The sequence below is a fragment of the Oryza sativa genome, chromosome 9, assembly GCF_034140825.1.
Source record: "Oryza sativa Japonica Group chromosome 9, ASM3414082v1".
Classification (NCBI taxonomy): Eukaryota; Viridiplantae; Streptophyta; class Magnoliopsida; order Poales; family Poaceae; genus Oryza; species Oryza sativa.
In genome coordinates, this window is record NC_089043.1 from 26,928,577 (window position 1) to 26,952,841 (window position 24,265).

At 40.3% G+C, this 24,265-nt stretch overlaps 3 protein-coding genes across 3 annotated transcripts; 1 reads left to right on the plus strand and 2 right to left on the minus strand.

Annotated features, from left to right (window-relative positions):
- Positions 1-4,709: 4,709 nt before the first annotated feature.
- On the plus strand, positions 4,710-6,752 carry LOC107276455 (thiol protease SEN102). Its single transcript, XM_015755771.2, has 4 exons — positions 4,710-5,169; positions 5,455-5,720; positions 5,815-5,955; positions 6,501-6,752. Exons 1-4 carry the CDS (start codon positions 4,710-4,712, stop codon positions 6,750-6,752), a joined length of 1,119 nt encoding a protein of 372 aa, XP_015611257.1.
- A 1,877-nt stretch (positions 6,753-8,629) lies between these two features.
- LOC4347870 (thiol protease SEN102) lies at positions 8,630-10,905 on the minus strand. The gene is given in 4 exon segments (XM_066303997.1): positions 8,630-9,033; positions 9,132-9,228; positions 9,266-9,464; positions 10,742-10,905. Coding segments are annotated over 4 exon segments (864 nt in total).
- Positions 10,906-21,650: 10,745 nt separating this feature from the next.
- LOC4347871 (28 kDa ribonucleoprotein, chloroplastic) lies at positions 21,651-24,111 on the minus strand. Its single transcript, XM_015756127.2, has 4 exons — positions 23,567-24,111; positions 22,985-23,086; positions 22,185-22,466; positions 21,651-22,010 (listed from the first exon to the last, which is right to left on the minus strand). The coding sequence occupies exons 1-4, from the start codon at positions 24,083-24,085 to the stop codon at positions 21,945-21,947; spliced, it is 969 nt and encodes a 322-aa protein (XP_015611613.1). The 5' UTR covers positions 24,086-24,111; the 3' UTR covers positions 21,651-21,944.
- Positions 24,112-24,265: the final 154 nt, after the last annotated feature.

Here is a 24,265-nt window from a genome sequence, read left to right on the forward strand (position 1 = left end):
TAATTAATGTCATAATGCCATGATAATTTTTTAAATAATTTCACATGATAAAATGGATCAACTTGGTGTCAAATATCGCTCGATAAATATATCGCAGTGGAGAAATAAAGCCTCGGCGACTACGGTCGGCTTTATTACCTGTTAAAGGGGGCATTCATATTTGATTTTAACAGTGTTATCTTATTAACCATTAGGAACAATAATTATAGAATATTTATTCATAGATTTAGAAACAAGGGTTGACATAAACATTTATGTTTGTAGTAGATATAAATGTTTTATGTATTAATAATATATTGGGCTTATTTTAGTGGTATAGATGCAGATCCATTTATTTAAAATGCATCCCGCTTTAAGGATAATAAAAACAAGTAAGAATGATAATAGCTGAGTTGACATGTAACGTGGACAAAATAAAACCCTACCTATGGACTAACTATTAGTTTCTCAAGACATATTTATGACCATTAGATCCATCGTTTTCTTTTAAAAAATAGAACCCATATACCAACCTCCACCATGGCCCCGTACATGGGCGCTTACTCATTCATCCACCCCACTGCCCACACCCTCAAACACACCATACCTCTCTTTTCCTCCTATTCTCATGCTACATTACTTAGAAATCATAATTTATTATTAAAAAAATAGAGAACAGTATCATCCAAAGCATATAGTGAATTTTTGATCGACTTATTTTTGTTATATTATTTATAACTAAAGTTAAAGACACATATTCACAATATTCAAACTTTTGAAATAAATATGTTTGATTTTGGTTTATATTCTTACACTTTTGCGTACATTCAAACAATTATAAAAAAATTATGAAAAACATTTAAATGTTCATATTTTAAATTATTTATGAAATATATATCTAACTTATAATCTATTGTATTCCTTTATTTAAATAAAATATTAATCACATATAAAAGTTATATTGTAGTGCTAAATACATGGTGCCGACATATGACACTTAATGCCATCATATAATAATTGATGACATGAAATTTTTTTAAATAATTTCACATGATAAAAAGGATCAACTTGGTGTCAAATATCGCTTGACAAATATATTACACTAATTCAAATCTAGATGCAGGGAGAATCATATGATCATCGGTTTTACTTAAATTATTTAGGAAAAAGCAGGAAAATAAAGTCTCCAATTCCTCACCGTCCCCATAACATGCACACAACACCAAACGCCCCCTTCCCCTTTAGCTTAGGCTCTTCGCACTCCACTCCTCCCTATTCCTACTTTTTAGCTATCAAATTTAAAGACAAACTATGAATAATATTGAAAAACCCATATTTTAAGCTATACATCTAATTTCTAATCTAATTGTTTCTCTATTAAATAATTAAACAACAATTCATGATCCATTATGCATTTTGAACATAAAATAAGAGTTGTATAAAGTAAATTAGAAAAATAGAAAAATTCCAATAGGGATTGAATTAAATTAATTGGGCAGAATATAATAAATTTGTAAAAAATAGTTATTACTTTTCACAAATTGGAACAACCATTATATGTTCCATCGCCATAACCATGTTTAAGTACTTAGATGTTAATGACCATCCATCTATCTTATATCATGTCATTATGAGTTTTTCAACGAATTATTACATATATAAAACATATAGTTGGTTAAAAAGTTATCTATATGCTACTATTAACTTTAAGTTTAGGACTCATGTTGACTAGGTATGTTTTTAGAAAAAACACTAAAGATCACATATATTATAGGGAAGCGTGCTGTACAATATGTATATCTCCTATGTATTTATTGATGCTTTTTTTCTAGAAAATGAAGAATTACTGATAATTGCAGCTTATAGTAGTGAATTAAATATTATATAGTTTAAACCTTACAGATATCTTGTAAAAAAATATCTGAGCAATGTAGATGAAGAAAATTTATAAGAAATTGTACTTTTTCAAGAGTGGTGTGTCACCCGGTCGATATTACACCTTACAAAAGCGTATCTTATATGCCCGCGCGAATGCGCGGGCTACCTTTCTAGTTATATTAATAATGAAAGAGATGAAACATATAAAGACGTTATAGTATATTTGTTTCTCTTCTTTCCTCCATCTTTATCTTTTACATTTTCTCGCTATCTCTAGTGACATTTTTCTACCCTACTATTAAGCATTTGAGAAAAATGATTGTTGGTCGGAATATCTCTACTATTATAAAAATTGAAGATGTTTTTGCCGGTAATTTGGTACGTCATCTGTGTATGAGTCGATTTTTAAGTTCGTTCGCTTTTGAAAATACGTATATGTATTTGAGTCAGTTTTTAAATTCGTTCACTTTTGGAAATACAAAAGGAGTTCTATAAGAGATCTTTTTAAAAAACATCGCATGCTAACTTGAGACGATCAGACTCCTAACTGTAACTCATGATTTTGTAAAAAAAAGTATATATCCAAGCAAATTCCCACAATAAATTTCACCTTAACTATAGCTCGTGCAGATTAAGCTGACGTACGTGCGTATTACGTCCATCGATGTAGCTTTTTTAACAGAAGAAACAGCATGCGTCAGCACATCGACAGGTAACAGAGTCGCAAAACAGCTGAACACAACTCTTAATTAACTAGTGTCGGCAGCAGGTTAATTTGGTTACTGTATCTGACTGTACATATACTGTATTACTGGAGGCACACGACTCAAACATAAACGGTGAACTAGCTAGTAGAAGTTCTCTCATGGATGATGGAATCATATGCATGGAACGATTAGTTTGGCAGTTCACTAGCAGGATCTGTGCTAAGTTCCCGAGAACCAAAAACTCCTGGGAAACAGGCTAAAGCGCACATGTAACATGTTAATTTTACCTGGGTAAGGATGGATCGATATGTGTTGTGGATAGCAGATAGCTAGCTAGGTTTCAAAATCCACGCATACCCAGCCCAATGATCAAAATATGTATATACTCCTACATGTAAATTAACCTTTTTCCGTGTGTATACAAAATATAGTGGTCTTTCAAATACGAAATACAATTTAATGGGCCGGAAATTGCTAAAAATCCTACACAAGTTTTTTTAAAAAGAACTTTCAAATATAATTACACTATATTTATACTACAAATATATACATTTGAAATTAAGCTTTAAAAAAAACTTGTGACAATTTTTTAAATGTTTCACCTCTCTAATAGAACGTAGGGAGACATATACAGTAGCAAAAGCAAGAATCTCAAAGAGAAATCAAGTAATACTAGGCATGCCACAAGCATCCATGATGACTGAGAAACCTAACACCGTCGGTTAACCTACCCAATTTAGGAACTGCTACGAAGAGTAAACATACGTGTTACCTATTCCAAGGAGGCAAAAAAATAATCAGAAAAAGGAGAGAATCCCTACGGTTTCAGCTGTTATCAACTAATGATACGTTACTTCTTCAACCATGAAGGTGGGATACTGGGATTCATATTTGCGATGATTTACATACATTTTTTAAAACTCTTTTTAAAAGCTTGCTAAAATTCAACAATTAAAGGAGAGATGGAGTGGAGCAGTCAAGTTGAGTCAGGTCGTCATAAATTAAGGTAAAAACGTTGTCTGTCATCACTCTCATGCATGCTAATAAACATGATGGAAAAAAGTACCTCATTTAGTTATAAATATGAGCTACTCCCTCCATTCCAAATTGATCTACATATTTCATAGATACACCAAAACTAAGAAAAGCTAATAACTCTCTCATACTATATTTACTCTAGCAACAAACTCGATGCATGCACCATCACACTATTTCCGAGCCAATAGCAAATCAAGATATTGCATGTGGGTTATAAATACTTATATGCATGATGCATGCATCAATGTCTATTTACTCCAATGCACAAATAACGAATAGACTTAATAAATGAACACAAATATGTAGATCATTTAGGAATAACTTAAAAAAACTATATGTAGATTAATTTGAAATTGAGGGAGTATGTACGTTACTAGGAGCGCGAAGGTAAAAGGATGACTAATCAGTGATTGAATTAGATGGATAATAAGTATCTTAATTCTTATCTAATGGTTGCTATCTAATTGGTAGTCCTAATTAATGTGATCTAATGACAAAAATTGTTAATGATGTGTCTTTTTCTATATGTCTTTCTTTAAATGTCCTTTAGTGAATACTACTTGTATAAAAAATATATACTCCCTACGTCCCTAAATATTTGACGCCGTTGACTTTTTTTAAACATGTTTGACCGTTCGTGTTATTGAAAAACTTTTGTGAAATATATAAAACTATATGTATACATAAAAATATATTTAACAATGAATTAAATGATAGGAACAAAATTAATAATTACTTTTTTTAATAAGATGAACGGTCAAACATGTTAAAAAAGTCAACGCCATCAAATATTTAGGGACGGAGGGAGTATATATTAGACCTAATATTTTTTAGTTTTTTAACTATACAGAGGTACGCAGGCGCGGGATTCTAACTAGCTAGCTAGCTAGTATTAACGTCATCGTTGATTCGCCCCCAAGGTTGAATTAAACTAGTCGACGATGGAGCTCTATAAATGGCAGTCCCGCTTCCACGAGCTATTCATGCACTGCTCGATCGATCAACTGATTTGTGAAGAAGGAACAACACAAGATCTAGACGTACTAAGCTAGTACTCTAGCTCGCTAGCTAGCAAGTATAGCAACGACATATTCCATACGAATGGAGATGGGGAAGTCATTAGTAGTGGCGCTGGCTGTGGTGGTGGCAGCCATGGCGGTGGTGAAGGCAGACGACGTCCCGATCACGGACAAGGACCTGGAGTCGGAGGAGAGCATGTGGAGCCTCTACCAGAGGTGGCGCCACGTGTACGGCGCCGCCTCGTCGTCGCCGCGGGACCTCGCCGACAAGGGGAGTAGGTTCGAGGTGTTCAAGAAGAACGCCAGGTACATCCATGACTTTAACAGGAAGAAAGGCATGTCCTACAAACTCGGCCTCAACAAGTTCGCCGACTTGACGTTGGAGGAGTTCACCGCCAAGTACACCGGCGCCAATCCCGGACCCATCACCGGCCTCAAGAACGGCACCGGCTCGCCGCCGCTAGCGGCTGTTGCCGGCGACGCACCCCCGGCGTGGGACTGGAGAGAACATGGCGCTGTCACTCGTGTCAAGGACCAAGGGCCATGCGGTACGTACCTACGTACTATACATGATTACAATTAATCTTAATACTCCCTCCGTTCCTAAATGTTTGACGCCGTTGACTTTTTTAAACATATTTAACCGTTCGTCTTATTTAAAAAATTTAAATAATTATTAATTCTTTTCCTACCATTTGATTCATTGCTAAATATACTAATACTAAAGTTTTTGAATAATATTCATAAAAAATCAAATGTGTCAAACATTTAGGGACGGGGGAGTACAATTATACAAATACACACATGTTATTTATGCATATATACATATATAGGTAGCTGCTGGGCGTTCTCCGTGGTAGAGGCTGTAGAGGGGATCAACGCGATCATGACAGGGAACCTCCTGACGCTGTCGGAGCAGCAGGTTCTCGATTGCTCCGGCGCCGGCGACTGCTCCGGCGGATACACGTCCTATGCATTCGACTACGCCGTCAGCAACGGGATAACTTTGGACCAGTGCTTCAGTCCCCCAACGACGGGGGAGAACTACTTCTACTACCCCGCCTACGAGGCCGTGCAGGAGCCCTGCAGATTTGATCCTGTATGTAATTCATTAATTTAATTGTCTCAACATATTATATATATGATGAATGGACTGATAATACAGTTTGTGTATATATCGTACGCATGCGCAGAACAAGGCTCCAATTGTGAAGATCGACAGCTACTCCTTCGTGGATCCCAACGACGAGGAAGCTCTCAAGCAGGCAGTGTACTCACAAGGGCCCGTATCCGTCCTCATCGAAGCTAGCTACGAATTCATGATCTACCAAGGGGTAGGCTATACTGCTGTTTGTTTACAGTACTTCTCCCTCTATATTTTAATGTATGACGCCGTTGATTTTTTAACCAACGTTTGATCACTCGTCTTATTCGAAATTTTTATGCAAATATAAAAATACTTATGTCATGCTTAAAGAACATCTGATGATAATTACATAAATTTTTTGAATAAAACGAAAGGTGAAACGTTTATCAAAAAGTCAACGGCGTCATACATTAAAATACTTGAAGTACTAATTAATTTTCTCCCAAATATATATATATATATATATATATATATATATATATATATATATATATATATATATATATATATATATATATATATATATATATATATATATATATATATATATATATATATATATATATATATATATATATATATATATAACAATTTCTAGTTACTCCTCATATATAAGCCAAAAAAATATATATTATAAGTTGAAACGGAGGGATATATATACTAACTACTAAATTATTGCACATTGATACATATCGTACTACATATATTAACTATAATTATTTATTTAATTAGGGTGTGTTTAGTGGGCCATGCGGAACTGAGTTGAACCACGCGGTGTTGGTGGTGGGTTACGACGAGACGGAGGACGGCACACCCTACTGGATAGTCAAGAACTCGTGGGGCGCAGGATGGGGCGAGAGCGGCTACATCCGCATGATCCGCAACATCCCAGCTCCGGAGGGTATATGCGGCATCGCCATGTACCCGATCTACCCTATCAAGAGCTGCCCCTGCCCCATCACCGCCGCTTCTGCTGCTGCTTAAATCATCCATGATCTGTCGTCGTACGTCTTCCAACATATATACCGTAAATGTTATAGCACGCGTGCATAAAATTATCTGTGGAAATAAATAAATATGCACGCGTCGCGTGGATATATAATTACTACTACTACGTACGTGTAGACGAAATAATATGAGTGTGCATGTGTACTTGTGTGTACCTATGTGATTGAATAAAATAGAGCTCTGCTCCCGTATATACGCATGCATGTGTATGTAGATATGCTTGCTTGACAAGCGGCAATTAATATAAGAGCTCTGCTAGTTAAAGAATTACATATGTTCTTTTATGTTCTATTTAATTTCGGATCGGACTACGTACGAGCTGTATTTATATTAGCCAGAACTGTGGCACAGTGATGCAAAACTACTTAAATTGTAAGTATTTTAACACCTACATCCTTCGTCTAAAAAAATCAACTTCTAATTATAAATCATGGTCAGAAATTAGTCTTGTTATATGAAGGTTCACTACGTTAGGTTGGATCACCTCTAACTAGCTCAAACCCTCCCCTCTGATGGGTTCGGCCCTGATAAAAAATGAGTGGTTAGTGATAATCCTACTCACCTTACTCACCTCTACCAACTCGAGGCCCGTTAGAGGAGAATGTCGCCTCTAACGGATCGCAACAAAGTCGCCCGTTGGAGGTGACTGTCACCTCGGACGGCTAGATAGGGATACGAAAGAACCCATAAACCTTACTCATTGCCAGAATTCCAGCCCACCAATATGGACAGGCCAGTATCTAGGAGTTACTAGCTAGGCCTAAATGGGTAAGGTAACCCAAAGTACTGAAGCAACAAATATAGGCTAAATTATGCGCACGCATATCAGTACCGAAGGTCCTTTTGCATTATTAGCTTGTAGGAAAGCTTGTACAGTATGTACGTTCATTACTACTCCCTCCGTCCCAAAAAGAAGCAACCTAGGAGGGGATGTGACCCTTCCCAGAATAATGTATGTGGATATAGGAGGGGTCACATCCCTAGACCTAGGAGGGGTCACATCCCTTCCTAGGTCGATTCTTTTTGGGACGGAGGGAGTACTGCTTCAGCAAACGATCTAGCTGGTACGGTGTGAAACGTTTTTTGGGAACGGGGATGAAGTAAGCTCGACGCGCGATATCCAACGTACCATGCGGGTAGTTCTATTATTACACCCATATACGGCAATTTTACTAGTAAAAAGTTAAGAAATATATGTCGATCGAAGGAATAATTAACAACAAGAGCTTTATTTATTTATCAAGCACACCAACGTACACACGCATACACTGCTATATCGTTTTATTCAAACTCCATACACACTCGGGTAATGTATACATGTCTTTATCCACATGTGCGCGTGCTGAATATGTACCTTTATTTATTTACTTATGCACATGTGTGTAATGTATATATAGTTGACGATCTATTAATAAGTTTCGTAGTACGTACTATGCATGTGTATAGTGTATGTGCGTGTAGTTGTACGTACATGTATAGCTCAGTTATATATGTATATTGCATGGTAGGTTGGCTAGTAGGATGCGATAGCAGTTGGGGTTTTTGGGGGGCAGGGACACTTCTTTATAGGATATGTGGCGTGCGTGGCGATGCCACATAGGCCATCTGGGGTTCCCACGTCACGTTTCATGCGGATGTAGCCGCTCTCGGCCCAGTTTGCGCCCCATGAATTCTTGACGATCCAGAATTTTGTCTCGTAGTCACACCATACCCCACTACCAGCACAGCATGGTTCAACGGTGGTGGCGTTTGGCAAGGCCCAGTGAACACGCCCTGCATCCATGCATGCACAGTGATAAGTTCATTTTCAGCATTTTAATTAAATTTCACTCGCGAATTGAATTAGGTGAATATTATTGGTGAGAGAGATAATCGCTGACCCCTTGGTAGAACTGCCACCCGCTGGCGTCGAGTGCCACAGAGATGGGCTGCTGGTAGACTTTGAGCAGCAGGGCGGCCTCGCTTTTGTTCACCCACTTTACATCGTCCACCGTGATGATGGGTTGTTTGCCTGCCACCGTTCTGCACGGATGCTTCGTGGCATCGTAGGCCGGGTAGTACGGTTCCTTCCCGCACCGATCCAGGGTGATCCCGTTCTTGACGATGTACTGCTGCGCCTGGTCGGGCCAACCGCCGGAGCAGTCGCCGGCGCCGAAGCAGTCGAGCACCTGCTGTTCCGACAGCGTCAGCAGGTTCCCTGTCATGATCGCGTTTATCCCCTCCACCGCGCCCACCGCCGAGAACGCCCAGCAGCTCCCTTTGTAATTAATTAGTTAATCCCATTCATTAATTTTATCAAACAATTTATTAGCATGTTTTCGTAATTAAGTGAATTATTAAACATGTTATACGTACCGCAACCGTCTTGGTCCTTGACATCAGTCACAGCACCATGCTGCCTCCAATCCCACGTCGCCGGAGGGGACACGTCGCCGACCAGCAGCTGCTCCTCCTCGATCGGCCTCGCTTGCAGCGCCGGCGCCGGAGACGCCGGTGTCGTCTACCTTGGCGCCGGTGTATTTGGCCATGAACTCCTCGGAAGTCATGTCGGCGAACTTGTTGAGGCCGAGCCAGTAGGACATGCCCTTCCTCTTGTTGAATTCGTGGATGTACCTGGCGTTCTTCTTGAACACCTCGAACCTGCTAACCTTTTCGGCGAGGTCCCCCCACTACGCCGGACCAGGTCATCTCTGACGGGCCCAAACCCTCACCTTTGACGGGTTTGGTCTTGGTCAGTGATTAGTGGTCACTGATGACAAAATCACCTGTGACGGATGAAACACCCGTCACAGATAACCCATCTCTGACCGGTATATAAGTCATCTCTGACAGGTTAAAACTTGTCACCCGTCACAGATGAGTCATTAGTGACGTGTCGTAACTACCTGACCGTCACTGATGACAAAGCAAGAAATACAATTTTTGAATTTTAAACGCAACAAAAAACCTCAAAAAAATATTTTGAATTTTACTAGCCATCCTATACATGGTTACACATCACTACCTACAAATTCACAATTTTTCACGCAATATAACTTGTATGCTACAAGTGAGATTCGAACTCAAGACCTCAACCTCCATATAGAGCTCCCTTACCAACTCACCTACTCAACACATATTGACTACTAACCCAATGTTATTATTTTGTCTATGCTTGTCTGAATCATTTAACATATATTTAACACCCTAAATGACTTCAAATGAAAATATTATCAACTAAATAGTTATAGATCTCATCGTGTTTTATAACTTTTACATAGAAAATATCTTCATCCGATGTTGTTTGAAGAATTCAAAATTTTCAAAATATATCTCACTTTATAACATGTAAATTTTGTGAAATGAAAATATTTTCAATTATAATGTTGTAGATCTGATTGAGTTCTATGACTTTGATACGGGGCATGTATCCATCCATGTCATTTGAAAAAAAACTCAAAATTTTGTTTTTAAAAGTAGATCTGATCACTTGTAATGCATGTTCGGGGATGTAAACGATCTCTAATAGAAATGTTGTTAGTTATAAAGTTGTGGATATCATTGAGAGCTACAACTTTTATATAGGACATGTTTCAATCCGAGGTTTTTTGCAAAATTTAAAAATTTGAATTTTCACTCATCACTGACGGGTCATAACTACCACCCGTCAGAGATAACGTTATCTGTGACGTGTGTTAGTTAAAGACCCGTCAGAGATGAGTGGTCTCTTTTGTGATGGTTCATAATACTACACCCGTCACAGATGACATGTCATGTGTGACGAGCCATGGTTGTGACCCGTCACAGACGATCTGTGACGGGTTACAAGTGCAAGCCGTCACAGATGACTTCACATCTGTGACGGGTCCTCCCTGGTAGAGGATATTTTTTCGGCCCGTCAGAGATGACTCATTTTTGACAAGTTGCGTTGGCCCGTCACAGATGACCCGTCACTGAAGCCCGGATCTGTAGTAGTGCCCGACGACGACGACGACGCATACACGCTGCGCCATCTCTCGTACAGGCTCCACATGCTCTCCTCCGACTCCAGGTCCTTGTCCGTGAACGGGACGTCGTGAGCCGACGCCGCCACCGCCATGGCTGCAGCTGCCACCACCACACCCAGCACCACCACCAATGATTTCCTCATCTCTCCGTGCATACAGTATATGACTATGCTGGATTGCTGATGCTGCTAGCTAGCTATAGTAGTCGATTGACTTCTCAGATCAGTCGATCGAGCATTGCATGAATATCTTGTGGAAGGGGTGCATGCCATTTATAGAGCTCCATCGTCGACTAATTTAATCAAAACCATGGGCGAATTGACGACAACGTACGACTATTTAATATTATATACTCAATTTTCTCTTTCAGATTATTCTCACTGGGATTCCTATCTTTAGGAGTTAGGATTAGGATTTAGAAGCTAGAGCTAGAGTTAGGATTAGGAGACAGGAGTACCGTTTGAGAGGTGAAAGATTTAAGAGTAAATTTTTCACATAACTTCATCTATTATGGTCAAAATTCGTCAAAAACATAAGGTTTTGCCACGTGCCATATTCCCTTAGGTATTGTGGCCATAAAGTTTCACAAAACCATATGCTAGTACTATTTATTATTTTGACTTTACTTTATTAAAATTTTAAGTTCTACAATCACATCTTAAATTTATGGGTTCTTTATATAAATGATGCATCAATATAAGTAATGTTTTTTAAAAAATATATAGGAGTGTGTTAAATTGGTTAATGATGTTGTTTTGTGAAACTCTAGTACCATAATACATTGGATTATGTATCATGTGTTAAAATTTCAGTGGTTTCGTGTAACTTGGAACATAATAGATAGGATTTTATTAAATTTATTCAAGATTTAAATCAAATCATCCAACTGAACACGCATGCACCGATCAGAATGAACATGACTGTTATATTTCAACATAACACTAAATACATATACCTCACACCTTATCATAATTTTGACAGCCCAATAACCAAATTTCTTACTAGTTAGGTTAAAAAAATTTTCAAAAATATACATATATACATATTTGATGTATATATATATATATGTATGTATATATGTATGTATATATGTATTATGTATATATGTATTATGTATACATGTATATTTCAAAAATATACATATATACCTTTACATTTCGTCCGTCTTATTTGAAAATTTTTTGAAAAAATTTAAAACCATAAGACACGTATAAAGTACTATTCATGTTTTATCATCTCATAAGAATAAAAATACTAATTATTAAAAAAGTTAAATAAGACAGACAATTAAAGTTGGGCACGAAAATTATGGTTGCACTTAAAATGGAACGAAGGGAGCAGCATTAACTATATTTAGTGAGGATGAACTTTATAGATATATAGAATGCCTCGTCGATAGGTTAAATCTACATTCATCTTTGATTTGGATTTTCTTTTTAGTCTAGATAGATACTCACTTCTTCTCATATTGATCATCATATAAGAAAATGCACCAAGACTAAGAGCAAGTATAATAGTGAGCTATAAGCCTACTATAAGCTTATGTGGAGGAGAGAGATAACAAAAAATCATGGACGTTGGCTCTCAGAGCAAGTTTAATAGTATAGCCAACTACTAGCTCTAATTTATCTATAGCCAATCTAATAGCTCATTTATACAATAGTTACATACTACACTATTAATACCTGGTCCCACCTGTCATACACACTGTGTCTTGAAGTCCGTGCTACAGCTGGCTATAAATTTGTAGCCCACTACTTTTCTCTCTCCATGTTTAACTTCTTAAAATATGTTTGCAACCGGCTTATAGCATGCTATTGTACCTGCTCTCATGCAAGAGCTAGCTTAACACAAGCTCCTAAGTAAATACATTAAATGCATAGGTGAGAGATAGAGAGAGGAGAAGATAATTGTAGCCAACTTTATAGCTAATCTATTATATATATTGGCTTTAAGATGGGCTAATAGTAGGAAGTGAGCTCTACTATTATCCTTGCTCTAAGGACAGCACAGCCTAGTTAATTCTGGCATTAAAACCACATCGAACAATTAACAGTCGGTTTGGGTCTCATGCAAAGAGTGTCACGCCTACCGTCGGATGAAAGTGCATTGTGGCATGCAAACTCCTTTGATCCAGCGATTGCATGCAAACGCCTACACACATTAATTCCATGCAAGCATGCATACGTTACGAGGAGGCATCAGCGAGATTATCAATGGCACTAGCTCTATGCGACGATCAATATGACATTTTTAGTTTCTGCTAGTAGGATGGGAAGGAGGGAGTATTGTCTTTAACATTTTTTTCTGATCCGGTCTGATTTTGTATCAGTTTTGTCATATATGACGTGGTGTATAAATTAATGATGCATGAGAATTTGGTTGGATCAGTTTGTTTGCGCGTGCGTCGCATAGAACAGGAACCGATCGACGACCGACGGGCCGGCCTAGCGAGAGGTCGGAATCGCAACTACGCCAGCGCGGAGAATATGAGGACGATGCGGACACAGGCAAGCATGACACAACAAGCGACAGACGAAAATTTAAAGGTGATGATTGAAGAATTATTATTCATTTTTAAAGTAGGTTTGATTAGATTAGATAGGCTCAAACGTACTCTCTCCGTCTAAAAAAAGACAAACTCTGGTTTCCGTGCCCAACGTTTGACCGTTCGTCTTATTTGAAAAAATTATAAAAAAAATTAAAAAGACAAGTCACGCATAAAATATTAATTATGTTTTATCATCTAACAACAATAAAAATACGAATTATACAAAAAAATCATATAAGACGGACAGTCAAAGTTGAACACGGAAACTCAGGGTTTGTCTTTTTTTGGGACAGAGGGAGTACTACGTTAACGAGAAGTATACACACGTACGTAACTACCTGGGGTTAAGGATATAGCAGGCCAAACGGGCGGCCCGGCCCAGCACGACACGGCACGCCGACGGCACGGCCCACTAGGGCACGGCCCATTAGGCACGGCTCCTGTAGCGGGCCGTGCCGTGCCGGCCCACGTGCCAAGGCCACGGCCCAAGCACGGCCCAAGAAGGTGCTGGGCCGTGCCGGGCCGGCACGGCTACTGTAGTGGCACGTGGGCTGGTAGCCGGCCCACTAATACATGTGGCCCATAAAAATTGAAATTTGAGGGGAAAAAAAGAAAAAAGGCAGAAAAAACATAATATAAAGGAAAAAATGATAAATATAGGATAAATGTGAGGAAAATTTAGGAAATATATCATAAAATATATGGTACAAATATGATAAAATGTGGAAAAAAATAAAAAATATGAGAAATATATGGAAAAATTAGAAAATCGTAGGAAAAATAAATGGGCCGGTGGGCCGTGCCATGCCTGGGCCGTGCCGTGCCGGCACGCTACAGTAAACGTGCCGTGCCGTGCCAGCCCACGGGCTGAGGCATCGGCCCAAACACGGCACGGGATAACGGGCCGTGCCGGCACGGCCCACAGGCTGGCGTGCCGTGCCGGGCCTGGGCCGGCTACAGTACTGCCGTGCTCGGGCCGGCCCGGCTTGGCACGGCCCATTTGGCCAGGTATAGTTAAGGATCGATCGATCGATATGTGTTGCGTGTAGGTTTTAAAATCGATCGATGAAGGCATGAAGCATATGCATGCATGCAGCCAGCATGTGCCATTTTAAAACATGATGCGTTTGCACGTCGACAGGTAACAGAGGCGCCGCAAAACAGCTGGCCAAGTCAAGTTGAACTATTTTACTATCCTTAACAGGTAGTACGTCAGGTATCATATGTTCAATATCTCGATCGGTACCTCTCTCCAGTATAAATTTAATATATAGTTATAAATTTTTGCACTAAAATTTTTATGTTTTTTAAGAGCTATTAAATTTCTCTAATTAATTAGGGTATACTTCACTGTACTGTGTTAATAGAGTCACATGATTCATCAAAGCATAAGCGAAATGAACTAAGTACTCCCACCGTCCCAAAATAAGCATTTTTAGAATAGTGACAAGTCAAACTTTTTAGATTTTTACTATTAATAGAAAAAAATAAAAAACATTAATCATGTAAATTTGATGTTATTATATTAGCATTAAACGAACTACCATAATATATAACTCTTTTTATTTAAAACATTTTACTTTTATATATATTATCGGTCAAAGTAGCATCTCGGAGACCTTGTTGAGGTCAAAAATACTCCTTCCGATTCCATAATTTTTAATATTTTAAACAAGGTTAAGCTCAAAATTTTATTCTTTTTTTGACTATCAACAATCTTAAAAATTATTCGAAATAAAGGTACTATATAACAACATATATAAATTTATCTTACAAAATACTATAATAAAAGTAAAAATATATTATAATAAAAAATATAATCAATGATGTAATTTAAATACCATGTCATTATCCAAAACGTTAAACCTTATAAAACCGGAGGAAACAGTACAAGTTCTATCATGGGTGATATGGAATCGGGGAACTAGTATAGTTTGGCAGTTCACTACTACCAGGATATATATGCCAAGTTCCCGAGAAAAAACTCTTGGGAAACAGCCTAAATTTCCCTGGGTAAAGCTGTGTTTAGATTCAAAATTTGGATCCAAACTTCAGTCATTTTCGATCACATCAACATGTCATACACATACAGCTTTTCAGTCACATCATCTCCAATTTTAACTAAAATCTAAACTTTGCGCTGAACTAAACACAGTCTAAGGATAGGTATCTCTTGCGGATAGATTTCAAAACCTATGGACGATATGGTAATATAGATCTCTAAACTGTTGTTACAAAGTTGCTCTTGGTTGTACCTGCTTTTAATTGAGTACGGTACGGTATATATGTTGGGTTCGCATTATTTGGTCGCCATTTAATTTGCAGTCAAAAGAGATCGATCGAGGATCATGCCAATCATGCGTGCATGCATCTACATTTCAATTTGCTTTGCTAGGACGATGGAGACCCAGCTTTCGCTATCCGCCTATCCGTTACAAAAACACATTGTTTTGGAAAGTCAAAAACTCCAGAAAAACTTTCAGTATTAATAATACTACCTTTTAAGACATTTAGATTGGATTCATGATCAATTCATAGATATTAATTTGTATACATCTTATTATAATAATATACTGAATATGTATTTCATAGATACTATATATATAATTCGTTGAGATCACTTGTACATATTTTAATTTGCAATATACAAATATAGTGGTCAAAATATGTATTGAAAGAACGTAACACATCGGTAATTTTCCCTCGAAAAAAGAACACATCCGTGTACGTACTCAAAACGACATATTTTCATGAAAAGGGAGCGCAATACGCAGTACTCGTGATACAGCCTACAAGGCGATCGAGTATTAATTTATTTCTGCACGTAATACGAACGTTCGCAGGATGGACGTATGTCAGCTTAATCTGAACGAGTTAATAATATATAATAATTAATTAATTGATGATCACTTCGATTTGTATTTCTACTGACTTCGTCATTACGTCATAGTACGTACTCTCTTGTCCATTCAAATTTTTTCCCCTACTTAGATAGAGGAAGTAACTACAATTTGACAATTTAATCCTTCTATAAAACTTATTCGTGCCCAAAACTTATTTTGAAAATAAACCATGACGGCTCAGCACCAAACTTTATAACATTAACAGTTGCCACGCTGGTGAAGCTGTATGTGGATGTGGCCCATTTACGTATAAGTAGAAAGTGTGCTTAATTTTTCACAGATGAAGTTTCTTAAAAAAAAATTAAATAAATCGAATAAATTTGTTTCTAAAATTTATAATAGCTAATAGTTAATTAATCTTGTGCTAACGGCTCATCTCGTATTCTTGTTTTTTTAAAAAAAAAAGCTCAATCCTCACAAAAGTAATTATTATTTTTTTTCCTATCATTTGATTCATTGTTAAATATACTTTTATGTATACATATATTTTTATATATTTCTCAAAAGTTTTTGAATAAAGCTAATGGTCAAAGATAATTAAAAAAAGTTAACAGCGTTAAATATTTAGGGATGGAAGGGTACTATATAATGGAGTAGTAAACGATCGTAGCCATCCCTCCAAAAAAGAAAAATGAACAAAAAGAGAAAAGCCCGTTTTCTCGGCCCACATGGAATTTCATCGGACGTCTGGGCCTTTCCTTCGCGAAAGATTACATGAAGGCGAGTGGGCTGTTTTATAATTGGGCCCTCCCCGTGGCTGTGTGTTTGCTTACGTGTTGATCAACAGATAGACGAGCTCCTCCCAAAACAAGAATAAGATAGACAAGCATAAACGAATTGATTCTTTTTCCTTTTGAGTTAAAACGAATTTGATCTCTGAGAGGCTAGCAAAGCAGGAGTGAACGAAATCTTTTGTTACCAGTAATAAGAAATTTGTTATTCTTTGATAAGAAATCCATTTAGTTTGTTCTGCGTGAATTGCAACACTAGTGAATAATGCCCCCATTCCATTTACATTTCGTATTCTGGCTCCTGATGAGCCATATTCAGGGAGCTAGAGATCGTAAGAAGTAATTAGCAATGATAGCCAGCGAGAATCTAGCATTGTTAATCTAGAGAGAATTGGAACTAAAAGCTCTCCTAAATAGTGTCTTAGTAACCAAGCCGTGGTTGCCACTTTGCAAAGCTCACTCTCATGGGACGGCCATCCATGATCTGCATGATTTAACATGAAGGTGGATTACAATTAGAAAAATAATAATTATCTCTTCAAATAATATAGTAAGGGAAATATTTGTACAAAAGACCATAACAAATTGTAAATAAGCAGGGTAATAATATGCACTGATCTAGTTGTGGCGCCTCACCTGTCCGTTGAGGGAAGCGATGACATCGTCTGGTTCCCTCAATGTGGCCATGCTCACGAAGCCGAATCCTCTGGACCGCCCGGTTTGTCTGTCACACACGACTTGAGCTACCAAAACTCGGCCATGCTCTCCGAAAAACTTTAGCAGACGAAGGCGATCAACATCCCATCGAAGATTTCCCACGTAGATACTGAAATCTTTCGGTGAAAAACTATGAACAGTCGTTGGAGCTATAGCTAGAGCCGCCTCTGTCAGGATCCACTCTTGTCGCGGCTGCTGCTCTGCAAATTCCACTGCTAACAGGGGATGCAAGTCCAGGAACTGCATGCATGCAGATGCAGGGGTTAATCCAACAAGGTGAAGATTAAAATTATAAGCAGGTGAAAATTCATATATAGCAAGCCAAGATTCTACTGAGTTACTACTGATAATGCAGAATTGATCCAACATGGTGAAACATAAGTATATATGCAGGTAATCATGCAAATGATGAATTTGCAAATGGTGCATTAGTCAGTCATTCAGGCTATATATTTATATCAAGGTAGCTGCTAAAAAGAACTCAAGGTCTGACCCCTCTTTTGTCGAAGGCAGCGACAATATCAGCCGGTTTCTGGACGGTGGTCATTGTTACCACCCCGAAGATTGCGCCGTTGCGGTAGTGAACGTTAGCATCGATCACGTAGCCATGATCGCGGAATTCCCCTCGCAACCAAGAATCTCCACTCGATCCTAGCCTAGCCCGTGGTGTCAGATTGTTCAACTTAATCTTGAAAGTTTTTGGTCGTTCTCCATGCCGAATCAGCCTCTCTCTGATTTCCTGCCAAACGACACAAATGTATTATGGGTCTGTCTAGTTTTTCAAGCATATGAAAATGGGACTATCTATTGAGCTTTCGACAGAATTGTAGTTTCGAATCTTGTAAAATTTTCAACCAATGCATATAGCCCGTTTTAAATGAAATAACTAATAGACAAACATGTCAAAAACTGTAAATCTAGAGGAAAAAATTGTTATAAAATCAACTTTGGTGCACTGTAACTGAGTGTATGAAACTATAAGTTGAACATACAAGAACATGAATCTTGATGCAAGATCATATGGATGAAAAAAGTGAAATATAGGAGCCTTATCGCAAGTAAAATTACAAAACCGTATGAAAACACCATAAATTTATGGTTACATTTTTAGACAACTAGGATTGCGTCGAAATTCATATGTAAACAGTAGAGATATCATTTCCACTCCCCAAGCCCCTCTCCACCCTGACCCCTACCCAAAACCTCCAAACTCTAACCTTCCTACCGCCACATAGTTGCCGAAGAAGAGCTCGCCATCTAGTCACCACCGCATGAAAGTAGTTGTCATCGGTGAGTCACCCCCTCCTATTTCTCCCAAATCCAAAGCTAGGTTAAAGGTAACTAAAATTCAAAGCAATTTTAGTGACCTAAACAAGTTAAGAATTTGCACGTTTGTTATTAGAAAGATGGGTACTCCCTCCGTTTAATATAGTAAATTATTTTAGCTTTATCTTAAGTTAAACTTATCTAACGTTTACCGGGTTTATGGAAAATATACCCAACACCTATAACAATATATATCATTAACAAAATATCTTTGATGGGTAATTTAATAATAAAATTATTCTGATCTTGTAGATGTTGGTGCATGCTGTCATAAACTCGATCGGTCAATGTTTAACAAAATTGACTTAGAAAAAATGATTTCTTTTCTAAAAATAATTAAGAACACGGCCCTCTCCTATTCAAACCAGATGTACACAGCCATTTGGACAAAAACAAAACTAAGGCCCTGTTTAGTTCGTGAAAAGAAAATTTTTGGGTGTCACATCGCATGGTTTACCGGATGTCGGAAGACATTTTCGGACACGAATGAAAAAAAACTAATTTCATAGCTCGCCTATAAACCACGAGACGAATTTATTAAGCCTAATTAATTTATCATTAGCACATGTGGGGTTACTGTAGTACTTATGGCTAATCATGGACTAATTAGGCTCAAAAGATTCGTTATGCGATTTCCATACAAACTGTGCAATTAGTTTTTCTTTTTATCTATGTTTAGTACTTCGCGCATGTGTCCAAAGATTCGATGTGACGTTTTTGGGAAAAAAAATTTGGGAACTAAACAAGTCCTAAGGGGTGTTTAGATCTAGGGGTGTAAAGTTGTGGCGTGTCACATCGGATATTATATATGGTGTCGCATGGGATGTTCGGACACTAATAAAAAAAAACTAATTACAGAATCCGTCAGTAAAACCGTGAGATGAATTTATTAAGCCTAATTAATCTGTCATTGGCAAATGTTTACTGTAACATGACATTGTAAACACGACATTGTTAAATCATGGAGCATTTAGGCTTAAAAGATTCGTCTGGCAAATTAGTCGCAATCTGCGTAATTAGTTTTTTTTTAGCCTATATTTAATATTTTATACAGGTGTTCAAACGTTCGATGTGACATGTTAAAAAATTTTAGGGTGGGATTGCGGAAGGGAGGAAGGAAATAGTTAGGAGTATAAGTTACTTGGGTTGGAGTTGGGGCTACGCTGGAATACTGGGGCAGGAACCACAGTGTTCTCTTGATCATGAAGGTCCATTCGAATGGCAGCTCTGCCATTGGCGTCGCCGCATCGTCGTGGAAGGAGTACTTGTACACGTGGCACACATCCGGCATTGTCCAAATGACAAAGTAGGCGCATCCGCCGCTCACCTCGCCGCCGGCGCCGAACCTGGCGGCGTCGACGGCGAAGCTGGTCGGGCACCCCAGGAACAGCGCGTGCTCACCCAGCAGCCTCCCGCCGTCCGCCGCCCTCACCCACAGATGCGCCAGCTCGTCGCCGTCGCCGGCCGCCGCCGCCGTCCCCAGCGTGTACAGGGACACCGACAGCGCGGCGGCGTCGATCTGGTAGGCGCTGCTCTGCCATGGAATCTCGACGCAGGCGGACATCAGCTTGCCCCGAAACTCGAAGGTGTACGTCGATAGCAGCCGCTTGTACAGGAAGCCATAATCAGGCGGCCATCTTCTTGTCCTGGATTCCACTACTCGGCCGCCGCCGCCGGCGTCGTCGACGAGCACCCTGGCGACGAACGTCTGGTACAGGTCGGCGAACACGACGCCGCCTTGGTGATACGTGGTGCAGCAGCCGTACCCCAAGGCGGAGTAATTCATCCCCTTCGACTCTACCGTCGTCCATGCCGTGTCGCCGGGGCGGAGGATGGCTGCCTCGATCTGGGAGGTGTGCTTGAACCCATCTGAAGTGGCGTACGCCACGATGGTGCCGTCGCCGCAGACGACGCCGTCGATGTAGCAGACGTGGTCATTGTTGCTGGTGCGAGGGAGGCGAGGGAGCCGGCGGACGGTGGCTCCGGTGAGGGGGTCGACGAGCCTGTCGCCGTCGGCGGTGAGGACCCATACCCCGGCGCCGTCCGTGGACGCCAGCCACATGTCGCGGGTGGTCGTCCTCGGGGAGTGCCAGGCGGGCGTCGCGTTGGAGAAGATGGAGCGGAGGTGCGAGCGGGAGAAGCAGCCGGGCCAGCCACGGGCGACGAGCCACGGCAGCAGCGCGGGGCATTGGGGCTCCGCCGCCGGCAACCGGACCATGTCACGCCATGCCGTGCACACGGTGTGGAAGCGGGACAAGTCGACGGCGTCATGGAGTTGGCCGGAGATTTCCCGGAGCAAGTCCGGCGGGAGGTTGGGCCAGCCGCAGCTGGACGAGACGGCATCCATGGACGTCGACCAGATTAGATCAGATCAGATCAGCGGCTAGCGAGCGATCCAATCAACTGTTCATCCATTGGACTGCCCTGTATGATGTATGTATGCAAAAACGTAATTAACGAGGACGTACTACCCTACATGCAACGGAAACCAACGTATGATATGATCGTTTCCTCAGATAATACAGCATAGCCTGATGAAACCTAATACGACACGATTAGAAAAAACAATGCAAAGGTGCAAACAAAACCCAAAAGGAATAATTAAGGCGGGTGAACAAGCCTGATCCAATAAGCAGTTTCCGCAAGAGAAACAGCACAAATGCCACACACACCATGCTCTTCTTTTGCTTAAATAGATAAATGTTAGACAAAACTTTTGGATGCATCGACAAATTGGGGTAGAGGGGCATCATAACAGTAGCCTACGTGCATCAACTCGTGGCCACAACCAACAGTTAACAAGAAAGGAGCAGTAAACAGCAGGCATGAGAAAGGACTTGGGAGGATACAGAACCAAGAATCGCAAGAAAGCTACTATTTGAGGGACTAAACCAGTATCAGACGTGCTATGATGCCTCCGATGCTGTTAAACCCCCACAAAGCCTGCTATCCCATTAAAAGCCTCGGCGCGGTGGTCGCTCCTCTGCAACATTCACTCTCAGCGCACGGCCATCCAAACTCTGTTGAATTCAGATTGGAAAAGTGTGTTACTTGGGTAAGCAAAGTTAAAAGACACAAAAGTTATTGATGGTATGAGTCAATTAGCATCAGTTCACAGCCTCCATGTAACAATGATTACCAGTGGTTGCTTAATCCCAGTTGTAAAGATGTCAGTGAATCGAATATACACTTACCTGTCCATCGAGGGCTGCAATAGCGTCGTCCAATTCTTCCTGTGTCGCCATTGTTACAAAACCAAATCCTCGTGAACGCCCAGTTTCTCTGTCATACACAACTCTGGCGTCGACTACTTTGCCATGCTCGCTGAACAGCTGTACCAACCTAGAGTCATCCACTTGCCAAGGGAGATTGCCCACATAAATCCTGAAAGAAGGCCCAAACTGACGGGGAGGTCTTTCCACCCGAGCGCCTCTAGGAGCTGCCTTGTTTACAGTCAGAAGCCTCCCATCAACATCCTATCCACATTAAAAAGGTTTATCATCAAAGCATGAAATCTGTACATTCTTTACATCATACTACCATACTTTTAAAAATTTAGTAGCAACAGAAGAACAAGTTTTAAGAGGTCTGTCAAAGAAAGTTAAACATAGAAATCACAGCTCTTACAACTTTAGAATTGTTATTCCTCATAGTCATATCAGTCAATAAGGATGACATATGCCTAATATGACCCTCCCTTTCTTTTTCACTTAAACATTATAGTGTACCCTTGAATGAGAAACTAAGAGAAACTATCATGTCCATCCATGATCATTCAGAATGAAACGCCAATACCACAATGCCATAGTTGAAATAAGGAAAACAAATGCAAACTGTTTGAAGCCAGTTACATGCATACTGCAAGTACAGAAATTACTGTGTACACAATGAACATGAGCTGTAACTAACATAGGAAATCAGGTTATCTTGAGCTTCAACAAAATGAAGAAAATGTTGAGGGGAAATAGGGCAATTTAGATAGAGAGAGACTCACGTAGCGATGGAACATCTCCACAGCCTTCTCAGCCTCCTCAACGGTGCTCATGGTGACAAATCCAAATCCACGACTCCGATCTGTTTCTCTGTTGTAGATGACCTGAACACGCGAAAATAGAGGTTCATTTCTGATCAAAAGAACAAAACCATGCATATCCTAATATTTTGTCTAACTGCCTCTATACGGTTCACATAATAAATAAATGAATACCCTAAAGACGGGAAGGTAAATATCAAAGGCATCTTTCATAACACAAGTAGGATGCCCACAGAGATAAATAAGCCACAGCTGCCCATCTTGCAGGTTTTAAATGTGAAACACAAAAATAACTGTAATCCGCAGCCTAACAGTAAAACAGGGACAGTTCTTGTAAACACTAGTATCCTACCAGCCTACCACACAGATGAGCCAGCTAGATTAAAAATTATAATAAGTTTCAACAGAGCAAGTGACCAAGCAGGTAAATGAAAAATAAAAGAAGTGCATTTGCACAGGAGTCCACTGAAGTACTGAACTGAAGTTCAGTGGGTCATTTTAGTTTTGCATATGAAAGAGCGCGGAGAATGGAGAGGGTCACACCTCGGAGACCTCGACGATGCCGGCCTGTTCGAAGAGCTGGGCGAGGCGCTCGCTGTCGATGTCGTAGGGTAGGTTCCCGACGTAGACCTTGGCCTCCTCGGGCGGCTCCACGTACTCGCCGACCTCCTCTACGTCCTCGGCCTCCTCCGCAACTTCCGCGGAGGCCTCGACGGCTTCCTCCTCCACCTCCTCATCCGCCTCCGCCTCCTCCTCGGCCTCCGGCGCGTACCCCTCCTCTTCCTGGTCAGACTCCTCCGGCACGTCGGACTCCTCGGCGGCACCTGGCTCAGCGAAGTCGAGCGCGGCGGCGGAGGAGGACGAAGCGGATTCGAAGGAGTCGGACGCGGCGAGCGGCGCGAGCGGGAGGCGGCGGGTGGAGCGGAGGTGGAGGTGGAGGCGGAGGCGCGGGGTGGACGGGGAGAGGAGGAGGAGGAATGGGGCGGAGGAGGGGGAGGGCTTGGGGAGGAAGGCGTCGGTGGCGGCGAGGGAGCGGAGGGACATGGCGATGGAGGAGGCCATGGTTGGGAATGGAATGGAAGAGAATCGAAGGAAGGGGATAAGAGGCGACGATTTTGGGGGGAGGAGAAGGTTGGTTGGGTTGGGTTCATGAATCATGATATTTCCTTCTTCTCCTTTCGCTTTCCTTATCCCAAGTCCATGGGCCCAAATCACGGCCCATATAGGAGTACGTGCATAGCC